General features: G+C 36.0%; 1 protein-coding gene across 1 annotated transcript in view; it reads right to left on the reverse strand.

Moving 5' to 3' along the window:
* Positions 1-424: 424 nt before the first annotated feature.
* Positions 425-20,216, reverse strand: part of Ndg (Nidogen) — a 28,897-nt gene continuing 9,105 nt past the window's right edge. The window contains exons 3-21 of the mRNA XM_065353212.1: positions 19,248-19,459; positions 19,032-19,138; positions 18,809-18,952; positions 18,484-18,717; positions 12,776-12,976; positions 12,421-12,687; positions 12,220-12,316; positions 11,976-12,148; positions 11,374-11,667; positions 8,084-8,329; positions 7,833-7,952; positions 7,611-7,733; positions 7,295-7,426; positions 6,966-7,174; positions 6,721-6,877; positions 1,391-1,630; positions 1,100-1,271; positions 730-1,014; positions 425-627 (exon numbers count right to left, since the gene is read on the reverse strand). Coding sequence (XP_065209284.1) covers positions 516-627; positions 730-1,014; positions 1,100-1,271; positions 1,391-1,630; positions 6,721-6,877; positions 6,966-7,174; positions 7,295-7,426; positions 7,611-7,733; positions 7,833-7,952; positions 8,084-8,329; positions 11,374-11,667; positions 11,976-12,148; positions 12,220-12,316; positions 12,421-12,687; positions 12,776-12,976; positions 18,484-18,717; positions 18,809-18,952; positions 19,032-19,138; positions 19,248-19,459 — 3,525 coding nt within the window. The 3' untranslated portion in view covers positions 425-515. The remainder of the gene's footprint in view (positions 628-729; positions 1,015-1,099; positions 1,272-1,390; positions 1,631-6,720; positions 6,878-6,965; positions 7,175-7,294; positions 7,427-7,610; positions 7,734-7,832; positions 7,953-8,083; positions 8,330-11,373; positions 11,668-11,975; positions 12,149-12,219; positions 12,317-12,420; positions 12,688-12,775; positions 12,977-18,483; positions 18,718-18,808; positions 18,953-19,031; positions 19,139-19,247; positions 19,460-20,216) is intronic.

The raw sequence follows: 20,216 nt of genomic DNA on the forward strand, positions 1-20,216 counted from the left end.
AGAAAGACATCTAATCATATTAAGATTTGGAGAGGCAATATAGGCCAATTGTAAGTATCTCCTTCACTAAATTCGATAATTGACAAAATATTATCCATGCAGCGTGCTCGTAAATTTTTGTTCCTCTCTTCTTTTCTTGTTCTTTTTCCATTTTTCTTCAACTTATTCTTCTCTCCTGCTTTCTTTTCTCTTCTCTTTCTGTCTTCCACTCTTCTTCAAAATCTCTTCTCTTTCAATCTAATAGCTTTATTTGAATTTTTGTATTAAATAAATTTCTGGTTATATTTCAATTAAACGAGATGGGATTCATGTAAATGGACGCCTGGATACGTCAATTTTTGTAATCGTGGGTCACTATTTCTTCATAGGAACTACTTCTTATAGCCTCACAAGAAGGTCGCTTCGCAAAAATAATAATTCCAAGTACAAAATTACGAATTTATCTGAATTTAAAATGTACATTTCTAAAATGCTCATAAATGTATTTATGCACTGCAGGGTATGTAGGTATTAACTTAAGGACAATTATTGGGTACGGCTACGATCCCGTATAATTTACTGTTTCCAACTTGTAGCGTTATTGAATCAGTTCTGGAAGTGTACCGATCATAATATCCTACTTTGCCTCTGTGTGAGTAAACAAACAAAAACAAATACGTGAATATTTATCTGAGCAGAGAAACGAAAAAAACTTCACCTCGGAATGAATTTATAATATGGTAAACCTACGTAGCCCAATCAGTCCAGAAATATTTATCATTCGACACAGTGAGTCCAAAAGGTGACGAGACATTGGCTGTAATTAATCTTTGAATCCTGGTATCGATTCCATAGCACGATATACGTTTAGTTCCCGCATCAGCCCAGCATACCTCTTCGGTAGACCAATCAATGGCGATGGAATTAGGTACCTGGACATCAGCCCCGGAAAGGAATACCGAACGCACGCTACCATCTAAGTTACTCCATTCGATTTTTGGATGAGCTCGGTTCCAGTCAGTCCAGAACAGTTTGCTGGAATATGAAAATCAGACATAGTAGTACGGAATGATATGTTGCTTTGTACATAGAAGGGAAGGAAATGAGGGGGAGGAGGTACCGTTTGTATGGATGGACTGCAATTCCTCTAGGATTAGTGAGATTCGCTGAAATGATTGTTTTACGTTGGGTACCGTCGAGGTTGATAGATTGTATGGATTTTTTCTTAGCATCGGTCCAATATAATGTACGACCAACCCAATCAATCGCTAAACCTTCTGGGTTCTCGATATCTATGATACGGATTGAAGATTATTAGGTACAATTATTATGTACACATTAGTATTTGTTGTATTCGTGACACGTTTGTGTGGTAGAAATGAGATGCATTTTGCTACAATTAGATATGTACCTTTGTCTAACAGGAGACCGATATTTTTGCCTTTATAGTTGGAGTATTTTATTTTACGACCGTTGTAATCGCTCCAGTATACTTTTCCCTCCTGGCAATCGATCGCCAAACCGATGGCTATTTGATCTGCTTGCAGTTGAATTGAATACCCTTGTCTGGAAGATTCTCCTTGCAGAGGTAATCGTACAGTACCCAAACCATAATTTATGAGTAGAAATCCTCCTTCGATCTTTTCTGGTTCTAGAGAAAAATTATGAAGGACGTTGATTGTATTAATATGAGATTGTTTCGTTCGTGATAACAGAGTTAGGACTAGTACTCAGTCCCCCCCCCCCCCAAAAAAAACCTCAGGAAACCAAAAAAGTTACAAGACGTGAGCAAAACATTTCAACGTAAAAAAAACACACACACAAACCAGCCACAAAAATTCAATCAAAAATATAAAAAATAATAATTACAAAAAAACAATGAAGATTTCTACTGAAATTTAGCAAAAGGTTCCCAGAGATTTTTTATTGGAAATTTTCGCCAAAGCAGTGATATTTTTCTTCAAAAATTTCGGTAAGAAAAGCGATACTACATATTTCGTAACTTTTTAGTAATAAAGCAAGAATTTTTGGAAATTTTTGACATAGAAAAATGAGTTTGGCCATTGGAAAAAATGACAAAATTTGAAAATGTTAAATATTCCATCTTTTGCAATGCTACCTATCCGAAATCGAGCTCTGACCGATTTTCGACGTTCTGAATAGGCAAAACCTCCAGTTCGACCATTCTGGAGCATCCATTAACATTTTCAAATTTTGTCGTTTTTTCCAGTGGCCAAAAATACACATCTGAACCGACAGACACCGATTTTCGCGACAACCGCAAAAAATGGTTAAAGGCAACCCACATAGGCCCCAAATAAAGTTATTTGTGCTATAGTTGATTTTTAGCCGTTCCACAGCAATTTCAAGTTTCTGGAGAAATGATAAAAAATCTCTGGAGGCTCCAGAATGGTCGAAATGGGGGTTTCACCAATTCGGAACGTTGAAAATAGGTCAGAGCTCGATTTTGGATAGGTAGCATTGCAAAAGATGGAATATTTAACATTTTCAAATTTTGTCATTTTTTCCAGTGGCCAAAAATACACATCTGAACCGGCAGACACCGATTTTCGCGACAACCGCAAAAAAAGGTTAAATGCAACCCACATAGGCCCCAAATAAAGTTATTCGTGCTAAAGTTGATTTTTAGCCGTTCCACAGCAATTTCAAGTTTCTGGAGAAATGATACAAAATCGCTGGAGGCTCCAGAATGACTGGAATTCAGGTTTTACGAATTTCGATACTCGTAAATGAGTTAGGGACACCATCTGAGCCACTTCCCGAGAAAATTCCATTTTTCATCAATATTTTCTATTTTTGGTATTAATTGATAATTTTTCGGATTTTTCAATTTTCAAAAATTCACTAAAAATCGATAAATCAACTTTAGCACTTGAAATTTTGGATTTGGGGTCCTGAGGTGGTCCCCTTTCGATCTAGCTTTGATTCGTTCATTTTCGTTTCTGCCGGTTCAGGTAGTTCCCTTGTTAGCCAATTTTGACAAAAGTCGAGCACATTTGCTATTTTTGGAAAAATTTGGCAACAAAGTGAGATTTCTTGTAATTTCAGGGAATAAAAAAACAGTTTTTGGAAAAACGTGAATATGACGTTTTAACAAAAGGAAAGGGGTTTATGGCAATTTCTAGCAAAATGCTGCAAAAACCGAGACTTTTGGACAATTTTGGAAAAAAATGAGACTTTTTAGTGAGGGGGGTCGCATAAGGATCACTTGCCCCCCTGCCGAATCTGCGGGACACATTATTTTTCAAAGAGGGGAGTCCTGAGGAACATTTCTAGCCATTGTCCTAAGAAAAAACATGACCTTACTCACAAAATGGCGGCCATTTTGATTGACAGGTCAGCCGAAATCACAGATTTTGCGTTCTAACATAGGACTTGGACGAAATTTTTCAAACTTTACAAAGGTAGATCAAAAGAGCAGGCAAAAATTCATCATTTGGCAAAATTTCAAGTGCTGAAGTACCTTTTTCGATTTTTGGTGAATTTTTGAAAATCAAATTTAGGCCAAAAATGAGGGGAAAAAATCAAAATCTTACCAAATTGACCTACAAAGCTGAAATTTGGGACATACCCTATTTTCGACCTGCAAAATCGATTGGAAACTATTTCAGACCGTTCGGAGTAGTTCTGGACCCTCCAGCAGATTTTTGAAACTTGAAATTCTCACAAAATTTCATCAAATGGAGTTGGAAAGACGAAATTCATTCTGAAAACTAATTTCAATATACCAGGAAGTCGATTGCCGGTAGATTTTATGTCGTTGTGGAGTCTCCAGCAAATTTTTCAAGTTGAAATTTCAATAAAATTTCATGAAATAACGTTGTGATGCTGAAATTTACTCTGCACAGTACGTGATAGAATTGATTCGAACAGATTTTGTGGCATTTTTTAAAAACCAGAAGTTTCAAAAAAGGCGCAGGATGCTTCAAAATGGATTGAAACTGTGTAACGCCATTATAACAATATTATGGTATAGATACGCAGTTTCTTTTTAACAGTGACTTTTCCTCATTTAATAAGCCAAAAGTAGGGTGTCAACTGAATCTCATTCTTCTATGTACCTCAAATGGAGGCGAAAAGGTGAATTTTTTGAATTTCCAAATATGAAATCAATGCACAAAAATATGTTTCGAACTTGAATTGGGGACCCTGGGGACCCTGTCCTAAGACAGAGCACTTTTTTTCCGAAGCCTGATACACTTCTAAACTATCCAACCAAAATGGACAAAAATTTAATTTCAAGTTTCAAAAATCTGCTGGAAACTCCAGGAGTTTTTGAAAAGTCGCTGGAGGCTCCGAAATGACTTACACCCATTTAAAGTCGTCTTCAGAAAGTACTAAAATTGCAGTGCAGAGTAAATTTCCGCTCTTCATTTCCATTTGATGAGGCTCCAGTAATTTCCAAAAAATCGCTGGAGACTCTAAAACGACTAGAAATCCACCTGCAATCGACTTCCTAGCGTATTGAAATTAGTTTTCAGAATAAATTTCGTCTTACAACTTCCAATTGATGAAATTTTGTGGAAATTTCAAGTTTCAAAAATCTGCTGGAGGCTCCAGAACTACTTTAAACAGTCTGAAACATTTTCCAATCGATTTTGCAGGTCGAAAACAGGGATTATACCTAATTTCAGCTTTCTAGATCAATATTGCAAGATTTTGATTTTTTCCCTCATTTTTGGCATAAATTTGATTTTCAAAAATTCACCAAAAATCAAAAAACGCACTTTAGCACTTGAAATGTTGTCAAATGATAAATTCTTGCCTGCTCTTTCGATCTACTTTTGTAAGGATTAAAAAATTTCATTCAAGTCCTATGTTGGAACGCAAAATCTGCGATTTCGTCTGACCTGTCAATCAAAATAGCCGCCATTTTGTGAGTAGGGCCATGAAGATCTAGAAATTTTTCTGAGGACTCCCCCTTTGTGAAAAAAGTAGTCCCGGAGGATCGGCAAGGGGTGCATAATTAATTCTTATAAGACCCTCCTACTATTTTGGAATTTTTTGCAAATAACAATTCAAGCAATTTTTTTAAAAAGCGAGGAATAAGCAAGTACATATTCAACATTTTTTGGCAAAAAGCAAGATTTTGAAAGTTTGAGTAAAAAACGCGACTTTTTGAGAATTATTGACAAAAACCTAAAAAGTGGACAATTTTAACAAACAGCAGCATTTTTGAGAATAATTGGCAAAGAAATATTTTATCTTTTTATAAAAAGAAAGACTTCTCAACCACTAAAAAAATGAGAATTTTCGGTAATTTTTGGCAAAAAGTAAGACTTGGAGGTAATTTTGAGGGAGAAAAACATATTCTGAAATTATCGCAAAAAACGACAACGTAGAAAAGAAATCGCCAAAAAAAGCCACAACCTTCTAAAATAAAACATGTAAAAAAATTACGAAATGATCAAAATTTTAATTAAAATCAAAAAGCAGAGAGTTTTTCAAGGCAATTTTTGACAAAAGAGTGAGTCTTTTAAACAATTTTTGAAAAAATAAAGACTCCAGATATTTTGAAAAGTAGCGACAATTTTTAGTAATTTTTGGCAAAACAGCGAAACTCCTTAGCTATTGGTTGCAAAAAAATAAACCTAGTATTTTTGACACTGTCGGATAAAAAATTGAAATTATACAGAAATATGGCAAAAAGCACGGCATTAGAAAATTGCCGGCAAAAAATCGATACTTACCTACTTTTTGAGATTAAGAATGAAAATTTCAGCAAAAAGGTAAGCTTTCTTGACCATTTGTTTCAAAACAGCGAAACTTTTGGACATTTTTGAAAAAAAAGCAACACGAGGGATTTTTGGAGCAATTTCTAGCAAGAAACAGCATTTTTTGGGAATTCTCACGAAAGCCGAACTTTTTTAAATCATTTTTTGGCATTTGGCGGTCTCAAAAGCCGACAATTTTAGCACTTTTATTATACTCGTAAAACGTCAAGAAGCAAGAGCTTCGACATTTTATGCAGGACTTTTTGAGGATAAGTGACCAAAAACTAAAAAGTGATACTTTAGGATAATTTTCGGGGGCAAAAATAAGTAAATCCTAGGAAATTCCCTAAAAAGTGAGAATTTCTATCAAAAAGCAAACATTTGACCATTTTAAAAAACAACAGCCATTTTTGGGAAAAATTGGCAAACTAATTTACTCATACTTATAATTATATTTTATAATTTTTCGCAATTTTTTCCGAAAGAGGCAGACTTTCTTGCTTCTTTATAGGCAAAAAACGAGGATTTTCAGTAACGTTTGGCAATTTTAATAGCTGAAACAGCAAGATTTCCTCAATTGCTACACCTGTTTCGAAAAAAAAGCGAGATCGACTATTTTAGCAAATCGCAAAACATTTTGTGCAATTATTCGCAAAGAAATTCCATTTTTTCATGTAATCTTTGTTCAAAAATCAAAATTATTCATTTCATACATTAACTTCTTGCTTTTCATGGTAAAATAAGAAGTAAGTAATTTGAAAAAAGTGGTTTTTTGGATTTTTTGAGACAAAGCAACAATTTTTAGCAAGAAATCAGTAAAAAAAAAAGTGAATTCAGTAACCAACGAAAACGTTGAAAAAACCAACAAAAGTTGCTTTCAGCAGCTTAACTTTAGTATCTTGATTATCTAAAATGTAACCGAGTAAGTAATACGAGTCCTGCAAAGCTCAAAATACTTTTTGTCAGCATCTAATTTTCATTAGTGTGCAAATAATTTGTTGTTAACCTGTGCAGTAAGATCCGTTACCAATGAACCCAGGATTACATTCGCAATTGTACACTCCGTACTGTCTGGTTGTGCATCTAGCATTGATATCACACATTTTTGGTTGAACAGCGCAATTTATTACTCTCTGGCAGTTTGTTCCATTACCAATAAATCCCTGAATTGATTAATAATTAACTTGAATAAGTAAAATAGTGTTCTAGAGGATGATATCGTATGCTTATTAAACAAAATGGTGTAAGTACTTGTCTGCATTGGCACTGGAATACATCATAAGTGACATTATACAAACAACTAGCATGAGGTGAACAGTAATTAGTGGTGTTGCATGATACTGGGGCCAGTTCACAGGTATATACTCCATCACCTCTGTACCCAGGGGCACATTCGCAACGACTTTCTCTGGTGTATTCGTCTATGGTGCATCTGGCACGAGGATGGCATTGAGGACATCCTGAAAAGTTGGCAACAGTATGGTTGAAATGGTACAATATTATGGTATGGTTGAAATGGTACAATATTATGGTCAAGGGTCAAGGGTATAATCGTGCATGGGAATCGCTCGTGTATGTACTTGCAATGGGACGACATGTGGAATTGGGAGATTTCGAGTATCCAGCTTTGCATTTACATTCGTAGGTGACAGATACTTCGTTGTAAGCGCATTCTTCGTTATCTTCGCAGTCTCCGTCCGAGTTGCACATGCCTATAGAGGTGAAAATATTCGGTATACAAAAACAATATGGATTAAGAGATGACGTATAACACAGAGTGATTTTTGGACTATTTTTTCGAATCAAAAAAAAAATTTGATGCAATGACCTGGTCTGCAAAACTTTCCATTTCTTTCTTGACTCAAAATTTCCCTTTGATCGAATTAAACGTCGTACCTGAATGAATGCAGTGTATTCCATCACCTGAATAGTGACTCTGGCAAACACATTGGGCTTTACCATTAATTTCAAGGCAGGTGGCGTGCTCGTCGCAGAAATTATTTTGGAAACACGAAGCTTCTGTAAGTATTGAAAAAAAAGTGTATTTTTTCGAGATTTTCTAGATACACGGTACAGGCATATAAGGTTGGTGTTTTGAATTCAGATATTTGTATTTACCGCATTCTAAACCGTTTCCTTCGAAACCTGCGTTACATATGCATTTATATGCTTGAGCTGTTGAATTGTAAACGCATTGAGCTTGAGGATGACACATGCTGTTGATCGTGTTGCATGATACTGCAGACACATAATTCAACGTTACAAAATATTGTTGAAATTATGTCGAATGTGAAATAATCGTTCAATTTTTCGTTTAAAAGAGATTGTTTAGTTGTTTAGTATAGTATCTATTTTAGATATTGACGTACTTGATGTACTTTCGGTGGGAATGAATTCGTTCTCGATGCAGTAATTCTCGTAAGCTATGAAACGTGGTGGACACACACAAACTCCCGAAGTGCAAATTTTTGCTACAACGTGACGACCTCCTGTTTGTTGACAGACATAACCGTCTCCGTAATATCCTCGAATGCAGTGACATGAGTATTTGCCTGCAGTTTCGTTATAAATACATTCGCCATTTGGGGAACAGTTTCTTAGTACGTTGCAGGAAGCTATGAAATATTTCATTTTAATTGTTAGATAATACGAGTACAATGGTAATGGTCCGCAATATGGCATAAGGAATATTTGCACCCTCTCTCCCCCCTGGACACATTTTTCTCAAGTGGACATCCTAAGGAACATTTCGAAACCGATTTTGCGAGGAAAAGGGTGAATAATCTACCAACAAAATGGAATTTTTAAAAATCAAAGGACCAACAACCTGATATTTTTAAAAAATCAATATTTTGCTAAATTGACCAAGAAGGTTTAAATTCGGATTATGCCTCATTTTTGACCTGCAAAATCACATGAAAACAGTTTTGGATAATTCTGGAGCCTCCAGCAGATTTTCGAAATTGAGATTTACGCAAAATGTCACCAACTGAAGTAAAAAAACCGAAACGTACTCTGCATCTACATTTCAACACGGTATCAAGTCAACTGCAGGTGGTTTGAATCGTTCTTGAGCCTCCAGCCACTTTCTGGAAATTCCAGTTCTAAAAAAAAATCGTCTCAAATGACCTTGAATTGGTCAAGTGGGTCACTAACAACGAGCACCAAATGATAGAATTTGCTAAAATCGAATTGGGCAGATTTTATAAAGTTTTATGGAAAACTGGAATTTCCAAAATATTGCTGTAGGCTCTAAAACGACTTGAAACCATCTTCACTCGACTCAGCAAATTGAAATTAAGGTTCTAGTTGAATTTCGGCTTCCTGACTTCATTTGGTCAAATTTTGGGGAAATTTCAAGTTTCCAAAATCTGCTGGAGGCTCCAGAACTGCTCAAAACAATTCGAAACAGTTTTCAATCGATTTGGCGAGTCGAAAATAGGGTATATCTCAAATTTCAGCTTTCATGGTCAATTTGATCAATTTTGGATTTTTTTTCTCATATTTGGCTTAAATTTGATTAAAATTCAGCAAAAAATCGAAAAATGAACTTCGGCACGAGAAATTTTGGCTCGTAATGTATTTTTGAATACTCTTGCAATCCAACTTCGTCAGGTTCGAAAATTTTTGAGCAAGTTGAGATACCTCCCAGGGGATATCTTAACATGTGGCGCCTCACATTTTGTGCAGCTCCAAATTGAATTTGTGCAGTTCCAAGAAGAATGTAAATTTCAAAAATGCATTATTCTAGAGAAAAATCAACATGAAAGTACTAGAAAATGAAAACATTAAAAATATTCATCTAGGTACAAAGCTTTGGAATTTGGATCAAAACCGATCTTGATTTGAAATATCAAACAAAAAAATTTTTCAAGCATTTTTCCATCACTTTTTTGCAACTACAATCTTCAGGCAGCTTAAACTTATGTAGAACATTCTCCAAAAGTTTTGTGAGCTTTTCCATAGATGCATTTTTCAAGGCACTCCCAAATTTTCGCAATTCATCGTCCCTATACAGGGTGTCCGGGGAGTAGTTTAAGTTGCTGAATCTCCAGATTTGGATATACTTAACCGGGTACCACTAACTAAAAAAACGTTTGATAAACATATTGCCTATCTTAACAATTGAAGGGGCAAAATGGCTTTATGTTTTAAAAAAAATACAAACATATGAACATTTTGAAGATTGAAATGGGTAGGGCCCTAGTTCTTTGAAAACTGAACAAATTCGCGTATTACGACTTTTTGCCTAACTTGAAAATTGAAGGGACTATAACCAAATTAGAAGTAAAAACAGCTCAAAAGAAAGAATCAATAGCGAAAAAATGGATTTTACGTTCAAAATTAAACGAATTTGTTGTCTTCAATTTTCGATAAAAAATTAAAATTGAAGGAGAAAATCGACATTCTTCAATTCCTTCAATTTTGATTTTTGGAAAAAATTAAAAAAGTGCAAAATTTGTTCAATTTCAAAAGTACGATTCATTTCCGCTCTTGGATTTTTCTTCTGAGCTGCTTTCATTTCAAATTTGGTCATGACCCTTTCAATTTTTCATGTCATAAAAAAAGTCATAATATGAGAATTTGTTCAGTTTTCGAAGTACCACCCATTCCAATCATGAAAAATTTCATTCATTTATTTCCATCAAAAAGCCATTTTGCCCCTTCAATTTTCAAGATAGGCAACTTGTTCATCCAACTTTTTTTTAGTGGTGTCTGGTTACATCCAAATCTGAACTTTTCGCAACCACTCCCCGGACACCCTGTATATAACTCCTACAATATTGAAAACAGACAATTTCTCAAAATGAAATGTTTTGCTGACTCAAAAATTTACACATAAATTTACCCTCAAAGTCAACAATAAATTTCAACTTTCAAAAATTAACACGACCTGAAGGGATTCATTTTTTAAAAATAAATGTAACTACTTTTCAATACTTTTAATTTTAAAGATGGGTTATTTTGCAAAATAAAACTTTTTTGTTTGTTTCAAAAAGTTGAATCATGAATTTGGGTCAGAAATATCAAATTTTACAAAAGGTAGTTGCCCTCTCAAATTTCCAGTATTGAGTATTTGCACGTTTCAGAGAAGTCAAGTATTATGTGCCTTGATCATCTCTACGTGGACAAAAAATTGTTCAAAGACTGATACGGAGTTGGGAGGGGGGAAGAGTTTGAATTCAAATTCATTTTCAATGAAATCTATTCACCTGAAGTGTTTCTAATTCCATTTTGATTTTTCAAAAAAATGAGATGAAATTTTCAATTTTCCATTGAGCAGATTATGGTTTTTAGGTGAGGAGGAGGAGGAGGAGGGAAGGGGGTCACAATAATTTATAGATTTCAGTAGGTATTCTGAGCAGCTGCAAAACATTCTTAGAATATGGCTTGATACCTCCCACGTTGGAAAAAAAAGTTTGCAATTTCGATTACCCTATCAATCAAAATGACCATCATTTCGTTCCCAAGATTACTTTTTTTTGGGGGGGGGGGGGGAATTTGTTTTAAAATGTTCATTAGGATGCCCACTTTAAGAAAAATTATGACCCAAAGGATCAGGAGGGGGCGAGGCAGGGTAGACATTCCTTATTTATTGTTATTTGTCGAATTATAAAGATATGTTCACTGTTCCTTAATTAAAAATTTATCGATTTACCATCTTTACGTTGACAATTTCCATCTCTATCAAGGGAATACCCCTCCTGGCACACGCAAGAGTACCCTCCAGCATAATTCAAGCAAGCCGAGTTCGGTCCGCAAATACTTCCAGAGTCGTACTCGCATTCGTTGATATCAGTACAGATAATTCCAGTAGGCTGATCGGTCGAGTACTGTTTGTGGAATCCTGGAAGACAGTCGCAAGTTCTCGGGTCATTTCTATCGCTACATCTGCTGTTTGGCGCGTTACACAGGGCTGGATTTTTCACACATGGTGATTCGGTTTCTAGTGCTGAAAAAAGGAGATGAATACATGCATACTTCTGTCAAGTTGAATTTTTAATTAGTGGGTATTTTTGGAAAATTCTTCGCAGGTCTGTGGAGAGGGGGACGAGAGGAGGGACGAGGTTCCTCCATGCTCGAGCTCTTTTTGAGGGCCCTCTAGAGTTGAAAAAAATAAGATTTTTTCATAAAAAATGACCTGAAAAATTAGCTCGGAATTTCAAAGTCAGAATAATCTGGATATAAAACTTTTTTTTTGAACTTCAAGGACTCAAATTTTTCCTGAACGATCCTGATTCTTTCTATGTTCATTATTACCTGTGCAGTAAAATCCATTTCCCGAGTATCCGGCTTTGCAAGCACACTGATAGGAGCCCACTTCGTTGATGCATATAGCATTTGAATCGCAATTGGCCTTTCCTTCGGCACATTCGTTCACATCCAAACACCCAAATTCGTTCGTTTTAGAGCTCGAATACGTCGTATGGAAGCTAAAGAAAAATATATTAGAAGGGTAACCGATGAATACATATGATTTGTTAAAAAATGAAACTTCAAGTACCCTGAATTACAAACACATTTAAACGAATCTCCCTCAACAACGCAGGAACTATTGGCGACACATTTCACTCGGCCCTCGATGCAAGGGTCTTCGTTCTCTGAAACGTTATTTAATCATCTCATTAGTCTGTGGTTCAAAGAGTTAGGAAAGGAGGAGAGTGAGGGTGAGGGGGTGAGACCAAAATTGGCGTTTTTCAATTACCTGTCAACAAAGACACCTTGTTTGTGGCGGCGAATCGTAAAATATTCTCTCGACTTTCGTAATTAATAAAATTTCGGGCAGTTTTCACTCGATAATAAGTGTACTGGGATCGTTGACCTTGATCATTGGCGCTGATATTGTTAGAGTTCAGTAGGCAAGATTCGTTGAAATGTACGGTTTGGTCTAGAGATACCTCGTATTGCTCTTCTTGTCCGGTAGATATTATATTTTTAACGTATTGGAGGGTCGATGATGAGCGAAACAGTCCTGAGAAGGAGAAATAGCTCACGATGAGGAAAAATTATTCTCTAAATTGCAAATTGAGAATTTTTGAAAATGGGGTTTTTGCCTATACCTTTGGATAAGAAATTGAATTGTTGTTGGTAATCGTTGATTGTGAGACGGCTGTCTCGTTTGTCTTGTGGGACAGTACCTCGGATGCTGGCTTCAATTTTCAACTGGTCAGTTACATCTAATCCTAGATATTTCTGAGTTATCGATATCCGGTCACCGGTTTCTTTGTAGAATATTTCGGCTGAGTGGTTCAGTACGCCACCTTTGAATGGATAATTTAGGATTTTATTAGTCTTAGGGCTCGTAGTAATGTTTTTTTTTCAAAAATCAAAAAAGTAATTGAATAAGTGAGAACAGAAAGGGACTTAGTCACAATTTCAGAAATTTTTTTTCACGAATATGGGGGTTTTAAAGTACGGCGGATCGACTGGTAATGTCAGATTTCCGCAAAACTGCCGAGAAAGTGGTATTTGGGGGCAGAAAAAGGGCCGGGTCCGCATTGATGACTTTTTTGTTAAATTTTTTGAATTCCTTGAAAAATAACTAACATTTTCAAGAAGACCATTTTTTGAAATTTAAGTTCACCTCTAAACTGAAAAAAAACAAAAAACGAAAAAATTAACAACTTCGGCAAAAAGTTAACCTCAAGGTGTTTTTGGCCAATTTAAATGAGATAGCAGTCTAAGTGATGTATTTAATAGTGATGTAGAATCAATCCTCATTCGTGCCCGAGCAATTTCAAGAGGAAAACTATCAACATTGCAAAATGAAAAAAGAGACCTCTAAAGAACTTTGAAAAAAAGTTACTGGATTTTTTTCGCAAAAACGATAAATTTTAGCAATTTTTCAAAAAAGCGAGAGCTTTTTGTTAACCTTTGAAAAATGAGAATTTTCGACAATTTCTGGCAAAAAGCAATGGAAAAAAATTTACAAATGCCCTTACTGACCTCATGCGAGTAAAACATTTCAATGCAGAAAAATCAAGAAAAAATAAACTGCTAGAATATTGCAGAATGAAATAATATAATGGACTTTTTTAAAAAGCGAGACCTTTTGTGAACCTTTGACGGACGAGTAGATACTTTCGGCAATTACTTGCAAAAAGCAAGATTTTCACAGTTTCAACATAAAACACTGCAATAACGTTTTTAAAATAAATTTTTCTATAAAAAGGTCACGTCTTTTTATTGGTAGGTATAAAACAAAACGATAATTTTTGGTACTTTTCGACAGTTTCCAGTAAAAAATGCTACCCCTTTCAATTTAGCTAAAAAGCTAGAACTTTTTTCAATTTTTAGGAAAAATCAAAACTGACAATTTTGGCGAAAAAAGTGGCAAAAAAATGGCATAAAAATGATTCATTATCATTTCGCAATTTTTGTCAAAAATTGAGACTTTTTCACAGTTTGATGGCAAGTAAGACTCTCTTGGAAAAAAGTTAAGCTTTTTGGATACTTTTCCAAGAAACAACAAATTTTTGTCAATTTTCAGGGCGTCTATTGATTTCTGGAAATGATTTTTCCTGACCTTTTTCAGGTTTTTTAGGCAAATTTTTTCATTTTTCCTGACCTTGCGACGCGAGGTAAATTTTTTCCGAAATGAATACAATAAAACTACTAGAATTATTAAAAATTACGGATGAACACTTTCAAAAAATTCCCTGACTTGCGAGGGAAAAATTGCTCGGGCTATAGGTGGATAAGTATGGCGAATTTGCCCCCGAGAGCTTCAGGGTTGATATTTGCATGGAAGGTGGGTACCCTTGAGCACCTTCCGTCACGAAAGTTTCAGACCCCCAGACCACCCCCCCCCCCGTTTTTGAGAAACCACCCCTTTTATGAAATTACAATAGAAATTTTTTTCTCAGCCCCATGTGAACCGATTTTTTCGATTTTTTGGTATGTTGTAAACATCCATAAGAGGTATCCCCACAAAAATTTTCACCCCCCTCCCCCATATTTACCCCCCAAAATGACGTTTTTTAGCTTTATTTGCCCGTTTTAGCAATGATCATGATTCTGCACAAAAATGGGAATAGCATTTTTAAATGTGTTTTCGACCCCTACAAAACATATATTTTTTTCAAAAAAAAAATTTTTGGTGGGTCGTGGTCAAAAATTGAAAAAACTAACAGAGGCGGTAAGAATGAATTCTGGTGTAAATTATTGTTTTTGGTAAATGAGGTGTCGTTTCCATATGAATCGAACCCCCTCAACACGAATATGACGTCCAATTTAATGCTACCCTCAACCACACCCCTCCCGTGCCTCTGCCCCCACCTCAATTTTTACTATTATATGTATTAAAAATTGAGCTATATAATAATATTGGTGTCGTTCTCAGATGAATCAAACACCCCGAACACGAATATGACGTCCAATTTAATGCTACCCTCAACCACACCCCTCCAGTGCCTCTGCCCCCACCTCAATTTTTACTATATCAAGAATTGAGCTATTTTCACAATGTTGGTGTCGTTTTCATATGAATCAAACCCTCCGAACACGAATATGACATCCAATTTTGCTCTACCCTCATTCACACCCCTCCAGTGCCTCTGCCCCCACTTCAATTTATACTAAGTTTAAAAAGTTTGATATTTTCATGATGTTGGTGTCGTTTTCATATGAATCAAACCCTCCGAACATGAATATGACATCCAATTTTACTCTACCCTCATTCACACCCTTCCGGTGCCTCTACCCCCCTTAATTTTTACTCTATTATAAGGTGATCTATTTTCATAATGTTGGTGTCATTTTCATATGACTCGAATACCCCGAACACGAATATGACGTCCCATTTAATGCTACCCTCAACCACACCCCTCCAGTGCCTCTGCCCCCACCGCAATTTGTACTACTATATAAAAATTGAGCTGTATAATAATATTGATGTCGTTTTCATATAAATCAAACACCCCTAACATGAATATGAAGTCCAATTTAGGTCTACCCGCATCTATTCCCTTCCAGGCTACAGCCAGTTCCTCGAAAATGTTAAAGTTTGACCCTTGCGATGTCGTTGAGTTTTCAACCTTCGTGAAACATACCTTTAATAGTAATTGATTTGATTTGAAGTAATTATTGGTCGAGGATTGATCGGAGTTAGCTAAAAATTTTATTGTTTAGGTGGGGGAAGAGGCACTGTAGGGGTGTGAATGAGGGTAGAGTAAAATTGGATGTCATATTCGTGTTCGGAGGGTTTGATTCATATGAAAACGACACCAACATTGTGAAAATAGCTAAATTCTTGATATAGTAAAAATTGAGGTGGTGGCAGGGGCACTGGAGGGGTGTGGTTGAGGGTAGCATTAAATTGGACGTCATATTCGTGTTCGGGGTGTTTGATTCATATGAGAACGACACCAATATTATTATATAGCTTAATTTTTAATATAATAGTAAAAATTGAGGTGGGGGCAGAGGCACGGGAGGGGTGTGGTTGAGGGTAGCATTAAATTGGACGTCATATTCGTGTTGAGGGGGTTCGATTCATATGGAAACGACACCTCATTTACCAAAAACAATAATTTACACCAGAATTCATTTTTACCCCCTCTGTTAGTTTTTTCAATTTTTGACCACGACCCACCAAAAATTTTTTTTTTGAAAAAAATATATGTTTTGTAGGGGTCGAAAACACATTTAAAAATGCTATTCCCATTTTTGTGCAGAATCATGATCATTGCTAAAACGGGCAAATAAAGCTAAAAAACGTCAATTTGGGGGGTAAATATGGGGGGAGGGGTGTGAAAATTTTTGTGGGGATACCTCTTATGGATGTTTACAACATACCAAAAAATCGAAAAAATCGGTTCACATGGGGCTGAGAAAAAAATTTCTATTGTAATTTCATAAAAGGGATGAGGGTTTCTCAAAAACGGGGGGGTCTGGGGGTCTGAAACTTTCGTGACGGAAGGTGCTCAAGGGTACCCACCTTCCATGCAAATATCAACCCTGAAGCTCTCGGGGGCAAATTCACCATACTTATCCACCTATAGCCTTTCTGAAATTCCTTGATTTTTCGATCCAGATGGCTGAAATTCGCCGACTTTTCCAGGTTTTCCAAAGACAATCACTTGCGGTTTCCATCATTCAATAGGAAATATTGTAGGAGGGTCGATACACAATCAACCAAAATGGTCATGTCTTATAAAGATTCCTCCCTCCCTTTATTTTTTGATAAAACAAAATTTGACTTCAAGAGGGATCAATTAATAAATTGGAGGTTTTTCAAAAAATTCCGATGATTTTAAGAATCTGATACTTCGAAAATAAAATATATGAACTTTCAGTCTACAATTTCTTTTTTTATGTCTTCTAGTGAAATGAAATTATGAACAATCGTGTCAAACCAAAAGAACCGAACTATGAACCCAATGTTCTGACGACATGACAAATGAATCTGTATAAAGCATCCTCACTTTTTGTTACTCCAGTCTCCAGCTTAAAAGATGATGTCATAGTCCAGGAAAATTAGCATTCCATGAGGAAAAGTTTTATAACAAGATGAATTTTAATATACGGGGGTTTGTTGATACGCTGAACACGAATTTGGGGTGTCCGGGTGAATCCGGTGTACGCTTCCCCCTTTTTGTGGACCCCACGCCCCGCAAATTTGGTTTTTGGCGTATTACTCCGAAAATATGCATTTTTATGCAAAAATGTTTCGTATCGATTTTGTTCTCCTCTAAATTCTCCGTCGAATGAGAGGTCAACTAAGTTTCCAACCCCCAGGGGGGGTGGACTGATGGTCACTCAAAGTAGGGGTGTTTGGAAAAATTTCCAAAATATGTAATTGAGATGGTTCGTATTCCACTTTTTATGCATGAAAAATGTATTCAATAACGTCACGATCCCTAACAAGGGTCAGTAGGTACTCAACAGATTCCTCTTCCCGCCCCTGCCCCCTCCTATAGTCCGACTTAATGAGTTCAACGGATAAGACACCATAATAAAAAGCTTCACTTGAAGCTGAATTTTGGAATAAGGGGGATTTTTGATACGCTGAAAACAAATTTGAAGTGTCCGCGGGTACATCCGATGTACGCTTCCCCTTTTTGTGAACCAACTGAGCCCCCCAAATTTGCTTTTTTGCGTTTAAGTCCAAACATAATATGAATTTTTACGCAAAAATTCTTCTCATTGATATCGTTTTACTGCAAATTCCCCGTCGAATGAAGGATCAGCGAAGTATCCAACCCAAGAGGGGAGGGGTGGACTTATAGTCACTCAAAGAAGAGGTGTTTGGAGAAATTTCCAAAATACATATAAGTGTGATTGATCGTATTCCACTTTTAATAAAAAAAAAAGTTTTTCAGGTAAGTAAGCAAGATTTTTTGACGGTTTAATAAAAAAAAACTATAGAAATGTTGCTAATTTTTGAAAAAAGAAAAACTTTTGGAGTGAAAAAGTGACTTTTTTCAATGAAAGCGAGACTTTTGGAAAAAAAGTACATTTGACATTTTTTGCAAATTCAAGCGAAATCTTTCGACAATTTTTGGAAAGAGACAACGTTTTTTTTTTTTGGCAATTTTGACTCAAGCCGAGACTTTTTGCCATTGTTGTCAGAAAACGAGACTACTCAGCCATTCTGATCAACGATTGGATTTTTTCTGTTTCTGACAGAAAATTTTGTTGCATAAGCAATGCTCTGAAACCTTAGCTTTTAAGGCAATGCAGCCAGACATGAAAAAAACGACTAAAAGCTCCGTAGCTTGTGAATAATTAGTCAAGGTAATTTGGTTCAACAGATGGATAATCTTACCAGTGATTTGGAATCCATTCAAACCATTTCCAATAGGTTTGGCAAAGAGCCAGTTCAGCATGGTGGTAATTGGATACAAGAACTGTAATTGAATTCCAACCGTTGATGGTACTTTGGAAATGGCGACGTAGGCACGACCTTCCTGGATATTTATATAAGCTTGGATTTCGATTTGGTTCAGTTTGATTCCGTTCACATCGATGGTTATTTTTCCACTGGCTCGTAAAGGAACTCCTGTCGAGTATAAGAAGGTCATTTTTTTTTTTTTGATAAAATAAAAAAAGAAGACTTTATGCGAAGGGGGGGGAGAAAGAAGTATGCCCACCATCTTTCAAGCAGTTGAATCCATTTCCATAAAATGCTGGTCTACAAGTACAACAGAATCCTCTGGCGGTATCTACACAAGTGGCCTGACTATGACAACGACTGAATCCTACAGCACAAGAGGTAATTTGATCGCCATAGCTGACTGTGTGTACAAAAAAAAAAGAACACAATTCAACATGTAGGAAGTCTTAATCAAAGGTCATCGAACTCGTATTATTTACCATAATCAGATACTATCTGCGAGGTAACAGGTACCTCTATATTTGAAACATTATCATAGGGCCCAGTTCTAAATACAAATAAACCAGCTTCGTTGGTGTTACTCAATCTGAAAACGTGGTTCTTGATTAATAAAATACGAGTATTAAGTATGTCACACGTGGATTGAAAAAATTGAATCTTGGTAATGGGAAATTGAAATTTTCTGCTCCACGTACCTAATCAAATTACGTATTTGGTCAGTTCCTGATCCTTGTAACGTGTGTACGCGACCATTGGCCGCAACCAGACCAGCCTGAGCTTTGGCATCCGGCAATCCGGTACCTAATTGGCCATCACCTTGTATCCATTGTATTCCGTCGTCGGCGTATAAAAATTCAACGTATGATTCTTCGTTATTCGAAGCTATCACAATTTGATACGTGTTGACCTTTTCATGAAAAATTTACGAACAAAAAAAAAGGAGATTACTCGAGGCGGCGTCAAATTATAAGCGAATCGTTTAAAAATACGATTATCATTAACGTGCCGTGATACGCTCAGTGGGGCTAATTAGTTGGGAAGCAGCGATAACTAACTAGTATGTAAGGTAATGAATTCACGTGCGAGATAATACGACCTGGTATCATGTTGAAATATGAATTAAAAAAAGCAACATTAGTGATTTTTTTCCAATGAAAAAAGCAACTAAAATTTTTACTCAATGACCATCACCTACCAATTGTGTTAATATTGATAAAGCAGAACAAAATTGATTCAATGTTTCAACGTTGTTTGATGAACTTTTCCAAAATTTTAGGTGCTGAAGCGCATTTTTCAATTTTTAGTGAATTTTAAAAACCCAAAATTGGACCAAAAATGAGAAAAAAATTCAAAATTTTACCGAAGTGACCTAGAAGGCTGAAATTTAATATATAACCTATTTTCGACTGGCAAAATCGATTAGAAACCGTTTCAAATCGTTTTGAGCAGTTCTGGAGCCTCCGGCAGATTTTGGAAACTTCAAATAGAATTGAAAAACTGAAATTCACTCTGCACCTTAATTTCAACATGCTGAGTTCAGTAGACGTGGTTTCGAGCAGTTTTGGAGCCTCCAGCGACATTTCTGGAGATTCTGGTTTTCCAAAATAACGCCACAGAACTTTTCAAAAATACTTCAGCATAAATGTGCTCAAGATTATTGGTAT

The sequence above is a fragment of the Planococcus citri genome, chromosome 2 (assembly GCF_950023065.1).
Source record: "Planococcus citri chromosome 2, ihPlaCitr1.1, whole genome shotgun sequence".
NCBI classification, from domain to species: domain Eukaryota; kingdom Metazoa; phylum Arthropoda; class Insecta; order Hemiptera; family Pseudococcidae; genus Planococcus; species Planococcus citri.